Below are 15,482 nucleotides of genomic sequence, written 5' to 3'. Positions count from 1 at the left end.
TTATTCTTATTAAATCACCAGCAATCCTGCGGTGTTCCTGTACTTTGCCAAATATTCTTTAGAACAAGTTAATGTTAGATAACGAATAAATTAAACTGGAAAAGTATCATTTTACCGTCATATATACATGTAAATGCATATACATAGTTATTAATCTGCAAATATATTTTATTCATAATTATATATTATGAAAAAGGCACCGTGCAGCTGGGCGAGTGTGACACAACGCCCCCGTGTGGAGTATTAGGTTATAGTCTAAAACTAACTATCGATCCACACTCTCAAAATTCTGAATAAAGCTTTGTTTTTTAAATAATCTAGAATAAAGACAACTCATGCTGTAAAACAAATAAATATTAAATATTTACGATTCGTCACTACTTTCGGGTCACTAACCAATTGAGTAAATTAGTGACATTGATCATGCAGCACAATTCTCAAATCGTGCTGGAGAACATCATAACGTTCAAATTGCTCAAATTATTCAGCTTGATGGGACAGATCAAATGTAATACTAAATAATCTGCAACGAAAAAATATATTAGATGCATTTTCACTACTGGTCTTAGACTTTTGTTTCCCACTTGTAGGCTACATAAACATCATGCCAGAAAGGAATTCATCATGTTCAAACATCATGTTAAGAGGTTTAACAGATGTCAAATATGATTTATTTTAGCTAGGAAATGTTTTCTAATTTTGAATAGAAGAATTGCTAAATAAATAAGGAAAAGAAGAGAATGAAAACTGTTGCATGATTTTCTTCAACAGCAGGTGGAGATAAAAGTCCATGAATCCACTGAAAGTGATCTCTGACTCTAATAACGACGACGACTGATTCCTTCTGTGCTCAGAAAGCAAACACAAGCATGCATATTAGCCTATATATTATAAACTCCAACATCTAAAATCTAAAATACACGTTTCAAAAGGTAACAGTTGAACTCTTCATCAGAATTCTGCTGCTAGTGCAGTGTAGAATATTAAGGAACATATAGATCCAAGAACTCACTTATAGACTGTTTAAAAGAATGAAAAGTTTTGCCCGTCTCTGCTCACTTTGACTTCAACCAGGACAGGGGAAAGCATATCAAAGCCTCTTGCTGCCAAAAGCTACTCTACACTTCATAATAAACAGATATGCTGAGCCCCAACAAGCTCTTTTGATCACTCGCAGGAGCATATAGAATGATAAAAGCTGACATGAAGTGCTAAGCTGCTCTCTGGAATTGATCCAAATAGTTTAATAATGCTGGGAAAAGTATGCTATTTCAACACTTCAAATGTCATTGCATTAGATAAAAAAAAAATATATCAAACCAAAATTCAATTTCTAACCAATTAATACTACAGTAGATGCATTTTGTTGCTCAATGTGTTTTTTTGTTGTTGTTTTTTTGAGAATCTATGTCCTCTTGGTTTGATATTTTGTTATCTAATGCATGGACATCCAGATGTTTTATAGCTTAAAGAGATCATTCAAAAATTCTGACATCACTTACTCACCTTCATGTTCTTCCAAACCTGCACGAGTTTCTTTCTTCTGTTGAACTAAACATATATTTTGAAAGAATGTTGGTGTAAACTGTCTATTAGGCCTATATATAATATATCAGTGCTGTCAAATCGATTAATCGCATCAAACATAAAAGTTTGTGTTTACATAATATGTGTGTTTGCATATAGGCCTATACATTACACACGTACACACACAAAACACAAATATAATTCTGTCTGTATACAGTAGCCTAGACAAACGTTAATGTTAGATGTGATTAATCGCAAATAATCGATTTGACAGTCAACTATAAATAAAGGTAAAGCTTAATTGAAATGTTGCTGTATTTTCAAAAATAAATCTTAGATTGGAGCAAGTTGTCACAGGCAGTTTTAATGTGTTTAAAATGCTGTATATTTATGTATTTAGTAGCCTATTTATGGACTAAAATGTTGATATTTCTATAGCCTATAATTTAATATAATTTTTACTATTTATTATTTTTTGGGGGGAACAATACTAGGAGCTTTAATCACAGGTTCCATCGCAAACCTCACCCCATGAAGTGTGACAACATGCCCCGCAATGGGGGGAGCGTTCTAGTCGCGTCGCGTCCGGTATGGGACGCCTAGTGGACTATAAGCTCAGCACACTAACTTCTGTCAACTCAGTGTTCAGTACGCAGACGTGCGCTGAGGATATAGAAGAAACTCACAGTCATTCGACCTGCATTCAGCGTTTATAACACGCGACTGACCGCTGCGTGACGGACACGCGACATTCAAGTGCGGCGCGCGCGTTTCATGGATTAAAATGTGAATCTATGAGTTACTTTGCAGCAAAGGTAAGAGCTGGTCACATAAACGCACGTCTTTTCTCAGCTTTGTATGACGAGTCATTTATAAAGCAACTTTGATTTGTCTGCCAAATTAAGCGTTTGGGCAGATCGTTCATCTCATACTGTTTGCAGCATCTCATAGGCTATGCATTAATCTGATATTATAAAAGCCGTGTCATGTGAATATGGTTAGACATTCACTGCTGCACAGAAACCTATTGCACTGCATTTCTACTGCTGTTGCATTATGCATGGGGAATACCTGAGAAAGAGGCTGTCTTTCGTCACTGTCAAAAACCTTGTACCAGCCTAGAGAGGGTAATTAAGTCAATCAGGAGTAGGCTGCCACTGCCTGCCACACAATAATCTAGATCCAACAATCTCATTTTAGGTAAATAATCAAGCTTCATTCATACATGCAGCAATGATGATCTGTGTCTATACTTTCTCTGTCTCTCATCAGGCTGATATCTGACTGACATCATTCACCAGACAGCTCTCGAACAGGATTTTAAAGATGGAGTTCTGGCTTTTGCCCATTTGTCAGATCAGCTTCATGTTGACACTGATGTCATCCACTGGTCAGGTATGATATAGGTCAAAAATTGTTTTTGTTTTTTTTGTGAAGTTAGTTATCGCTCACCTGATCCATCAGATTTTCTCTACACTATACTCGGCTAATAGCTGCTGTACTTTAATCATCTACAACACTGGCTTTACAATTACATTTAGTTCATTTTGTAATGAACACTGTGCTGTGACATTGCAGCAAGGTATTACTGGGATGTTGCAGCATTGTTTAGCTGACTGTGTGTCCTCTCTAATTTGATATTTTGCCACATATAGTGTGGATTAAACATTTTTACGTTGACTGATCATCATAATGGTGACTTCACATTCGCAAGGGTTAATGGGCGTTCGGCCATTTTTTTTGAAACCTACAATGTGTTTGTCTGATCTGATCATTTGTAATTATTGTCCTCTGACAAAAAGTTTGGTTGATATTGCAGTAAAAGTTTGATTTTTGTGTTTTATTGTAAGAAATTACTGTAAAAGAACTGGCAATAGAGAAGTGTGCATGAAGATTTGAATGTGTATGTACGTTTTTGATATTTGTTTTTGTATAATTATAAGTCACACCTTATATTGGACACAATTTAGTTAATATTGGACAAATACTTAGTCTCTCACATTTTGTATTTTGTTAGCAGGTTTAGGGATTTAGAGTTAGTATAGTGAGTTTCAATCCAGACCAATCCATTTCATATATGACCACCTTGAGATTACCAGCATTTTCATTTAGTTTATGAATAGTAATGGTTATGAATAGTAAATGTAGCAATTTTATACATTTTAGTCTGTGAGGTGTTTTTGAAGAAGTCTCTTGTGCACCAAGGCTGCATTTATTTGATATAAAATACAGCAATAAATACATTTATTTAAAAAAACAGTAAAATATTATTACAATTTAAAGTGTACTGATTTCTATTGGAACAGTTTTTAAAATATCATTTTTTTTTTTCCTGTGATGCAAAGCTAAATTTTCAGCATCATTACTCCAGTCTTCAGTGTCACATGATCCTTCAGAAATCATATTTGCTGCTCAAGAAACATTTCTTATTATTATCAATGCTGAAAACGGTTCTGCAGCTTAATATATTGTGGAAACCGTGTTACTTTTTCAGTATTCTCTACTGAATAGAAAGTCCAGAAGAACAGCATTTTTATTTATTATTTGAATTATTAAAATTTAATATTTTTGATCAATTTAAACTAAAGCATCCTTTCTGGCTAAAATGATTAATGTCTTTGGAAAATTTACTGACCCCATACTTCCCCAATCTGTCATTTAAATTGAATTGTTTGATCACATCTGCATCCGCCATTAAAATGCCCGAATAGATTTTGTTGTTTAATCAGGGACAGATTGGATTGATTTGAGAGGGAACATCGAATACTATCCCCATAACAATAATACATCCCAGTTCAACTTGTGATTATATTTACAGATCAACTCAAATATTCCAGTCAAACGACTCAATCTCCTCCAGCCTCTCAAGTCAATATACAGCCACAGACTGCATCTCGGGTCTGGAGGGAATCGTTGAATCTTGCCTTCTTTTTTTGTGATAGAAACAGGTTATAAATAGAGTCCTGGTGTGGATGTTAATGGAAGAGCTGGCATGAAGGTGGACGCCAGCCTAATCCATCGCAATAGGGCCACTCGATAACAGCCATTTACACCACAGAGCTGCCACCTAAAGTGGCCAAACCTCTTTGTCCTACGCGCTGGTACATGAATAACGACAGCTGAAACCCTAGTCCTTCCTTTGTGGGATTCTGCCGTGGCTGAATGAAATGCAAGTGGAAAGACGGAGGAGAGAGCAGGTAGCATTGTGGCGTTAGTGAAGCAATGCACTCTGGGATAGAGTTACAGCCGGCCACATCGAGCACCTTTTCCACGCGCACACACCGTTTGGCTAGTGTCATTCATTCCCTAGTCCGTACTTTTGCGCCATTTCCACCTCGTCTGAATTGATCATTTGCATTCTGTTGAGTGAAGCAGGTGATCGGAGTCATCCATCTAGGAGGGAACAGGTTTCGGCTGGAGTCTAAATTGAAATGTGATATGCATTTATCCAGAGTCTCCATTAAAGCTCTTTGCAGTAATCTTTCAGAATAATATTTATTCTGTGGGCTAAACACTTCGGCTTGATTTATGCACGCGTGGGAGCCACTGCTGGGACTCTTTAAGAAGCTGTGAGTTTCAGCACTGAAAGTGTAGCAGAGTCGAACAGGTGTTTTCACTACTCTTTTCCCACATCTCCGATGTTCCTGCTTTTCCTATTAGAGAGCGCCTCTGCTCTTTCACCTCCCTCTAACAGTGCGCTTCTCCTGGTAGACAGGCTCGCGCACACATACAATACACATGCTGTCACTTTCTCATGAAAGGCTTTTGCAGGGTCAGTGGTGTTAGATGTGGGCATATGTGTTTAATTTGACCTTTTGTTCAGCCTGATAAAGGCATAAAACTCACACGGCCTCGGCTGAGTCGGTGTATATAATTCTATCAGTGATTTATCAGACTAGTTTTAGGCCAGAAACATATTTAATCAAATACACAATTGCAGATGTGAATGCTTGGCCAGCACATTGCAAGTATTCACACTTAACGGGTTCTTGTGTTAGGGTGGCAGTCACCAAACTCAAAGGGGGAGATGTGTTATGATTCAGGGAACTAGCTAAAAAGATGTCAACAATTTAAAGGAACAGTTCACTCTATCCATCCATCCATCCATCCATCCATCCATCCCACAGTATATGTAGGCTATTATGTATGAATATTTTACACCATCTATTCATCCATCCATCCATCCATTCATCCATCCATCCCACAGTATGTAGGCTATGTATGAATATTTTACACCATCCATCCATTCATCTATACATCCATCCCACAGTATGTAGGCTATTATGTATGAATATTTTACACTATCTAGCTTCCATCCATTCCACAGTATGCAGGCTATTATGTACGAATATTTTACTCCATCCATCCATCCATTCATCTATACATCCATCCCACAATATGTAGGCTATTATGTATGAATATTTTACTCCATCCATCCATCCATCCATCCCACAGTTTGTAGGCTATGTATGAATATTTTACACCATCCATCCATCCATCCATCCATCCATACCACAGTATGTAGGCTATGTATGAATATTTTACAACATCCATCCATCCATCCATCCATACCACAGTTTGTAGGCTATTATGTATGAATATTTTACTCCATCCATCCATTCATCTATACATCCATCCCACAGTATGTAGGCTATTATGTATGAATATTTTACACTATCTAGCTTCCATCCATTCATCCATTCCACAGTATGCAGGCTATTATGTACAAATATTTTACTCCATCCATCCATCCATTCATCTATACATCCATCCCACAATATGTAGGCTATTATGTATGAATATTTTACTCCATCCATCCATCCATCCATCCATCCATCCATCCATCCATCCATCCCACAGTTTGTAGGCTATGTATGAATATTTTACACCATCCATCCATCCATCCATCCATCCATCCATACCACAGTATGTAGGCTATGTATGAATATTTTACAACATCCATCCATCCATCCATCCATCCACCCATGCACCCATCCACCCATCCACCCATCCATCCATCCATCCCACAGTATGTAGGCTATGTATGAATATTTTACACCATCCATCCACCCATCCATCCACCCATCCATCCACCCATCCATCCATCCATCCCACAGTATGTAGGCTATGTATGAATATTTTACACCATCCATCCATCCATCCCTCAGTATGCTGGCTATTATGTATGAATATTTTACTCCATCCATCCATCCATCCATGAATCCATATCCATCCATCCATTAATCTATATCCATCCATCCATGAATCCATATCCATCCATCCATGAATCCATATCCATCCATCCATTAATCTATATCCATCCATCCATGAATCCATATCCATTCATCCATGAATCCATCCATGAATCCATATCCATCCATCCATGAATCCATGAATCCACGAATCCATGCTTTGGGCCTTAGTTAAACTGCAGTGCTTTTAACCCTTGTATTCTTAAAATACCAGTAGTTTGGTGCACTTTGGCATCAGGTTTATATTAAGCTCTTAAATTCACTTGTTTGAATGAATCTGTACCTAACACTTTATCTCAGCTGAACCTTTATTTTGCTGGGACCGAAAGCATTCACTTCTTCGTCTGGAGGAATGCAACATTTAAAGCTGCAGTCCGTAGCTTTTTTGGGGGGTTAAAATTATCCAAAATACATATGTGAGAAAATACATAACCAGCCAGTGTTCAAAACTATCTGCTTGCTGTAGCTCGATTCAAAGCGGTATGCTTGTAATAATGTTTTTAATTCCAGTATTACTAGTGGATTTCCATGGGAGATTTGAGCATGTCTTTGCTTCATTACGTCACATCTGTACACATAAAGAAGGAGTCTCGGCTAGTAGGATATGTTGCGAGTAAGGATGCTGGAGGTGGAGGTTTATAGCCTTTTCTCACTGCACTTGATATAATTACACTTATCAATTTGATGGCAGATCCAGAAAAGTTCAAACGACAGACAGATTCGCCTTCGTTCGGACTTCGGAGTGGGTACTGAAACAAAGAGACTGCAACCGGACCCATACGAAAACAAGGAAGGGTGTTGAAGTACAACTCACGTTAAGTTGATAATTCCGCAACTGACTGCAATTGCAGATTTCGAACAAAGATGGCGACAAAGATGAAAAACTGCAGACTGCGGCTTTAAGGAGAAGCTCAGAGGTTAAATGAGTACATAGTCAACAATTATGGGCCAGAGTAGATTTTGAAATAGCAATTCTTGCTTGGCTTATAGCATAGATTATGACAAGCAGATGTTGCACTAACCCTGTGCCTGATTGCTTTTTATTGCATTCCGTTTTCAATGCTATTGATATTCTCAAGTTTTCAATTGAAGCCACTTGTGCTCTCTTTTTCAATGTCACCATCTCCTCTATTTTAGGGAGTGTTCCATTTTTCAAAATTTTTTTATTCCCCATTTACAGATTCGTAAACACTACTCAAGGGTTGCATTGTAGGCGGACTAACAAATGAGCCTTTTGTTGTCTCTGTCTTTCAGAGGCAGGAAATGCAAAACAATATGCTCTTTCTATCGCATTGTGAACTTAAACATATTTTTTGGGATAGTTTTCAACGCTTGACAGAGACCATAGAGAGATGGCCGGAAATTATATGGCATTGAGAGGAGGAATTAGAATGGGTTGAATTTGAACCTTAGAGGTTGCTTTTTTAATAAAAACAAATGAGGTATGTTAATATGCCGCCTACCTTTTGGATCAGCCACTGTGTTCGGAGTGTGTTTATGATGCCTTAAAATGCACACTAGCTTGGAACACAGCCATTCTTTTAAACAGTTATTTGTCAGAGAGGTGTTCATCAACACACAAGTCAGAAAAACAACAGCTCTATCTCCCATGTCATTTCTGGATAGCACTCAACAGGCTCTGAGATTGTGTTTGCGTGTGTGTACGTTTAAATAAGCGAGTGTGCTGTGTTGGGCACAGTGTGAGGTTTTCCGTGGATGTGTCAGGCAGCAGTACGAGAGTTTTGGTTTCTCAGTGCTGTTGAATTGTGGGTCCAGAGACACTACGGCTGAAGCTTCAGCCTGTTTGAACAGCTGACACCTAAAGTAGAGACAAAGAACTGGCTCCAGACATCCTCATTGCTGTGAGCCGGGAATAGGTTGTGGATGTTTGAGTGTGTTTCAAGTGTGCACTTGTATGTCGGTATTTGTTTTAATGGATAAACAAGAAGGCTACAGGCTCCCACAAAATATTTACACCCCCCAAAAAATGGCAGGTTATATATTTGACATCCATATGAAAACTGAAAAGTGTTGCACATACTGTAGTGTCATGAATTTTGAGGTACTCAAGATCTTGACATTGACATCTTAAACACATTTTTGCTGCAGAAGACGATTGATGAGGCAAAATCCTATGGTTTTATTAAAGCTTTCATGTGTTCTATAGCTTCACAATATCTACTGATGGTTCAAAGGGTGTTAATGATTTGATTTATTGGTCCACGCAGGGCCATAAATACACAGCTGCTTTTAATTACAGTTTTACAGATAAACACTTAAATCAGTGCAGCACATGTTACTCAGAGACAGTCAAACTGAGAGTGCAGGATAATCGTTCTACAATGCATGATCGAATCCCAAATATACATCTTTAAACTCAGACATGATGTAAAACTGGATGTAATTCCTGTGGTTGTGGTTTTATCCGTGTAAGAAAGCAGTTTGTGGATAGTCATCATGTCTTGTTATTGTAAAGCACAATAGGTGAAAACTGTCGGGTTTAAAGACCCCCAGGTCTGTGCAGTGTTTTCAATATGCACTAATTTTTTTTGTACATTTGGAGTGCTGTCAGTACAGACAAACACATTTTGTTTTTTTGCCTATACCGTCTTATTGTCTTTTTAAAATTCGCACCCTGTTGACTTCAATGGGGCATGTTCTAAACCTGCTTTTAGCCTCTTAACATCCTTGATTTGTCATTACGAGTGCACAGCCATATTAAGAGTGACCACTGTCAATCTCACTACCAATTATCGCACGCTCAAACTCGACAATCGACTACTGTGGACTTCGACCGAAAACAGGAAGTAAATACAGGTATGTGAGCTGGCTGAATTAACATCATTTTTATTGATATCTTTCGCATCTAATTCAACCAGCTCACATACCACTATTTACTTCCTGTTTTCGGTCGAAGTCCACAGTAGTCGATTGTTGAGTTCGCGCGCGCGATCATTGGTACATCATTGGACAATCGACTACTGTGGGCTATGACCGAAAACAGGAAGTAAATACAGGAATGTGAGCTGGCTGAATTAACATCATTTTTAGTAATATCTTTCACATCTACTGCAGTCAGATTGACCGTGGTCACTCTTCATAACACCACTCACATGGCTGCGCACTCGTAATGACGAAAATCAAGGATGTTAAGAGGCTAAAAGCAGGTTTTGAACATGCCCCATTGATGTCAACATGGTGCGAATTTTAAAAAGAGGATAACACGATGTAGGCAACACTGATTTTTGTCATTTTTGTGACAGCACTCCATATGTACAAAAAAAATTAGCTCAATGTTAAAATTGACCGGAGTTCTCCTTTAAGCAAAAACATGTGCAAATTCATCAGTCAACACCATTGCTGAATATTTTCTCCTTAAAACTGCAGTGAACCAAACTGAAACCGCCTCTTTCAACCAGTCCCAACCAGAGAAGATTCTGTCTGAGCTTTGACATCAGTTATTTGAAGGGTAAAAGAGCTCTTATCTGTATGTTTTGACATATACTGCTCGTCATGAATTCTCTCTCTCTCTCTCTCTCTCTCTCTCAATATTCGGTGGGTCAAGTTAGAACTGAAGGGCTCATTCATCCACAGTTACTGTGTGGCCATTCACTCTGACCAGCTGTAAACAGACTCACTGCCTTTTTGCACCCTCTGCGCTGCTAATCTTTTGGATGGGTCCCTCTCTCACTCTCTCTCACTCTCTGACATGGCAAATTGGCTCTTGACACTAAGCCCTGGCACATAATTCATGACGCATTAATGGGCCCAGTCAGCTTTTGATAGAGAGAGTGGCATTTTGCTTAGTACGTGACCTAGTTCACTCAAAAATTACAATTGTTTCATCATTGACTCGGTTCCATGCCGTTTCAAGCCCTGTATTATTTTCGTTCTTCCATTAAAGAGATGTTTAGCGGAAATGAATGATTTATACCATCGGGCTCCAAAAAGGACATAAAAGTACCATGCAAGTGTCATGAAATCATTTTATCCTTTAAAACTCATCTTTCGACACCAAAATAACGTGTAAAAGATTTTTCCTTGAAAAAAATCGTCATGCCTTAAAATAGCTTGAATGTAACGATTCGTCTTCAGCATATTAAAAACACCACATAGGCATATAAACAACATTTAAAAGCTTGATTTTCACCACAGGGGGACTTTAAGATTCTGAAATCGAATGATAGCTTTCAGTTGTGGTTCACTGATAATAGTCTTTTTTTCTATTGCTATCCATTTCCAAAAGTTTTTCTTTTTCCAACAAAGAACTTTTAATTTTTTAAGAGTGTGACATGATCGATCACATGACACATGAAATAATGATGTGTGTGCATCTAAAGAGGCACTATTTTGGAACTGAACACAAACATGAATGAGATTTGGAATACAGTGTGCAATGCTACTTTAAGAATTTTAATGTTTAGTACTGTATATTTTATATGACTGGAGAAGTATAAATCACCATCAAATTTCGCTGTCTCAAAAAGAGCAGGTCGGATATTTTTTCTTGCATCTCATTTTGAGGTTTAAAGAATAATGAAAGTAAAATGAGATTGGAATATCAGGGTGAATAAATGATTCATAAAATGTCATTTGGGGGGAGGGATTTCAAATTAAACGTCTGAGACAATTCATTTGAAATTTAATCATCTTAGATTTAAGCTGATTGTGGCTGAGCTCTTTGGTTCTGCCTCATTTCACAAATCTCTAGTTGTCGAAAGGACTGTGATATATCTGACTGCCACCAGATCCTTTCTTGTTTAAAGACAAGATAACTGGTTTAAGACCAAGTGTACCAAATCTCATTACTTTAGTATAATTTTTCATATAATATTATCATAATAGCTTTTATTTGTATATTATCAGTTTGTATTCTTTTTAGTTACGTATAACCAATTTATTTTGTGTTATTGACATTTTTACTGGTTTTAGGTTCATTTTAAGTTTTATACAATGATCAATATATTTGTTGTAGTATTTTATTCATTTTTCTTAACGCAATTTGTATATCTTAATCTTTGTTAGTTCCATGTTAGCTCTGGTCCATTAATTAATATTTGAATATTTCTATCTAGTTTCTAATTTATGTTTATTTTGGTTTTAGTTTTAGTCAGTTTATTACTTCAACGTTGTTCACCCCATTTGGAAATCATTTTGCATTTGTGTCGTGTTTAATTTGCATAGTTCTCTATTAAGCCATTTTGTTGGATAAATCCATGAAAAATTTTAAATATTGGGACTCTGTTGCTATCAGAACAATGTAACATTGACTTTGGGGCACGATTACCTTGCTCATATATATACGATTTTTGACTTAAGCCAATTTTTAGATCATTCTTAGATCACTGACACCATGTCATCTTATATTTCTTGCTCTTAAGGTCTTAGTTTCAATTTGGTCTGTAAGTAAAATTATCCTGTAGCATGCTGTTTTTTTGCGTCGCTACACTTCAGTGTTTTATTCAGTCATGTGGAATGCTTAACCAGCACGAGACACTTCCTGAAGAAGGCATGCTTTGTAAATACATTAAACTGTGTGTTTTCTCACTTTTACTGTTTATCATTCAAGGTAAGTATTTCAATCTCTGCATTGAAGCGCCTCAGGCGGCTTTTGGATTTGCATATGGAAGATATCCAGCAAACAATTCACCTCATTGTTTTTCGACCTCATGGAATCTGTTAGCTTGTGCTGAAATTTAATTGTGGACGAGGTCGAGATCATGACTGTTCAGAATGGCTGGGAATCATTTAAATTATATTTTTATAACAAGTTCTTCTCCACGGGGGCTTGAGTCATAACGATAGCAAACAAGCTGATAGTCTTCATACTGGATTTTTAGTGTTCAAATGATCCTGTTTGAGTGGATTTGCAATAAAATGCACATATGTGAATGTTGAGCTAAGCTAAGCTTCTGAAACCAAGTAGAGACAGTTCAGAACATTGCTGTGTGCAATTTTAATTCAGATTTACAGTTTCTAAAAACTATAGTGCTGCAGAGATGACGTATTTTTATAGACCAAAACCTGAACAGTGTTGCCAGATTGAGTTGATGATTTCCAGGCCAAAATCTCAAAAAAGAATGTGATAGAATTCTATTGTCACAACAGTGAAGGTTTATAAGGACCATTTAGCCCCTTAAAACGAAAATAATAATGGCAAAATTATTGTGCAACCTTGGTGTAGTTCATTTATACCCTAACTTTAGCTTTTTACTTCTTCTGATTGTATTTAGATTTAAAATTAATAAAAGATGTTTTAATTTGTGAAGAGTATCATGATGAACAAAACATGCAAAAAATCAAACACTTTTGTTGTCCACAGAGCTTATTATAATCAATAATCCAAAAGCCATGTAAATATGCTATTGGATTTTTATAGAGGGAACTACACAGTAACTTACTGGCAACAATTAGCCAGTAAGTTACTGTAAATACAACAAAAATCACAGTATTTAATTGTTTTTTTTATTTCACAGTGTATATTAAGCAATAAAATACTGTAAATGAAAGTACAGTATCCTCACTGTAAAACGCATTCACAGTAACTTACTGGCAACAATTAGACAGTAATTACTATAAATACAACTAAAATCACAGTATTTAATTGTGGTTTTTTATTTTACAGTATAGACATAAAATACTGTAAATGAAAGTACAGTACCCTTACTGTAAAACATATTCACAGTAACGTACTGGCAACAAATAGACAGTAAGTTACTATAAAGACAACTAAAATCACAGTATTGTAAAAAGTAATTTACTGTAAAAAGTATTCACAGTAACTTACTGGCTAATTGTTGCTAATAAGTTACTGTAAATTTTAAGGTAAATTTTTTACAGTGTAGTGATGCAAACTTCAGGGTTCGCCTACAAAATTACGCCATCACTGAAATTCTCTATTAGCATGATATTTACTTTTTATTTTATTTTTTGACTTTTTAAAATGCAGAAAACGGCAGGAAAATTACTGGTTTTCAAAAGGTTCCCCGTCTGCTAATGAATATGCACAGTACAACAAAAAGTCCCACCTACATAGTTTTCTTGTTGAATATTCTGTTTCACTTATAAGGAACTTTAAAAAAGGTTAATAAAAGAAAGGAAGTTAATAAAATGGGTTGCAAATGCAGTTTCATGTTGACTTTGAGCATAATAAAGTTGGAAAGGGGACTATATTTTCAGCCCCTGAACCCCCCTCTTTATTTTGGGTGATATGGACAAGCGTGAGTTATGGATTTTAGGACCATTAAATGCTTAGCGGTAAATCCTCGGCTTCCTGCTGAGCCAGGGCTGGACTTTTCCCACAGGCAGATGCTGTGGAATCAGGATGGGGACTTTTTTTGTTGGTGTTAGAGGTGTAGGAGGCAGGGTTAAGAGTTAGCCGAGGTGGAGTGGCGTTAAGCTGACGTGTTAAGGGGTGTGATTAGAAACAGAAGAGGTTTGGTCAGTGCTGAGCCGGGCTGGAGTCAAATGTGGCAGTGTTGGTGCTTATAGGGGAGGATGATAAGAACCGTTAACAGTTAAGGAGGTTAAGAGCAGACGATGTGGGGTCACAGACTAGAGTAAATATAACAGTGGAAGAATTATCTTGGGCTGCTTCCAGAATCAGACATATTTCAGAAATGGAAATATTTTAATGTCATTAACTGTGAAATATGGCAACAATGTGTAGTTTGTACCCTCATAAATATATCTCAATTGTGGAGACTTTGCCTCAACAGGCCAATTGGTTTTGTTTTGTTTTATTGTTTTGGTGAAAAGATTATTGCTCTGTTCCAAAACCTACAGTAGATGGCTTTGCTTGCTTCCTGGACCTTATAAGTGACCAATTTTAAACATAACATCCTTTAGAAATTTTCACACTGAAATTGCTTGTTTTTATTTAATATATGTTTTTTTTCAAATAATTACAAAGAAATAGCGTTCAGCTGATTCAATTCACTTGTGATTTTAAAAAGAGTTTGATTTTAACGTTTTGATTTAAATCCCTCTAAAGATTCCAAACAAGACATATTTAAAAGAATTAGGACATTTATTTAAACATACATTTAGTAAGAAATGGAGTAATGATGCTGAAAATTCAGCTTTGTTATCGCAAGCATGAATTACGTTTTAAATATAGTAAAATAGAAAATAGTTATTTTAATTTGGATAATATTCCAGTTTTACTGTATTTTGATCAGGTAAATGCAGCCTTTGTAATGGGCATAAAGAGACTTAAATTATATTAACATATAATGGCTAACATAAAGCTAACTGATTTAACATTTGTAAAGACAATTTGTGATATAATTGACTTTTTCTTTTAAAAACTGAGACTAAAATTTGATTTGCAATGATTTACAATCATAATGAACTATAACTATTTATTGATACCTTTTGGTCCTGAATTATTTATACTAATAATTTATAATAATTTTATCCTTTACCATGTTCTCTCTACATTTTTTTTTTTGCCTTTTTTTGCTGCAAATGAAGATGTTGCTTAGAAAACGTTGTTTACATTTTGTTGCAGCCTTCACATTTCAGGTGGACCTATGATGTCTTAAAGGGTAACTAAACACTAAAACAACTTTTTAAAGTTAATGATCTTTAAGACTGGGCCTTTATTAATCCTGTTTTTTGATTCAAGTAATTTTTTGACATTTGGGTACAAAGTGTTTCAATTCTACAATATATGGTGGAAAAACGTCTGAGTGCTGCCCT

The 15,482-nt window shown here is 36.4% G+C and overlaps 1 protein-coding gene across 2 annotated transcripts in view; it reads left to right on the top strand.

The window, feature by feature from the left end:
* Window positions 1-2,149: 2,149 nt before the first annotated feature.
* The window catches only part of adamtsl3 (ADAMTS like 3), a 165,272-nt gene continuing 151,939 nt past the window's right edge, over window positions 2,150-15,482 (top strand). For both annotated transcript variants that reach the window (XM_039659427.2, XM_039659425.2), the window contains exons 1-2: window positions 2,150-2,342; window positions 2,800-2,922. In XM_039659427.2, the coding sequence (XP_039515361.2) occupies window positions 2,854-2,922 (69 nt within the window). In that variant the 5' untranslated portion in view covers window positions 2,150-2,342; window positions 2,800-2,853. The remainder of the gene's footprint in view (window positions 2,343-2,799; window positions 2,923-15,482) is intronic.

This window comes from Pimephales promelas, chromosome 1 (assembly GCF_988280905.1).
Source record: "Pimephales promelas chromosome 1, fPimPro1.hap1.1, whole genome shotgun sequence".
In the NCBI taxonomy this organism is placed as follows: domain Eukaryota; kingdom Metazoa; phylum Chordata; class Actinopteri; order Cypriniformes; family Leuciscidae; genus Pimephales; species Pimephales promelas.
The sequence above is the reverse complement of the archived record's forward strand: the minus strand, read 5'-3'. Positions and strand labels throughout refer to the sequence as shown.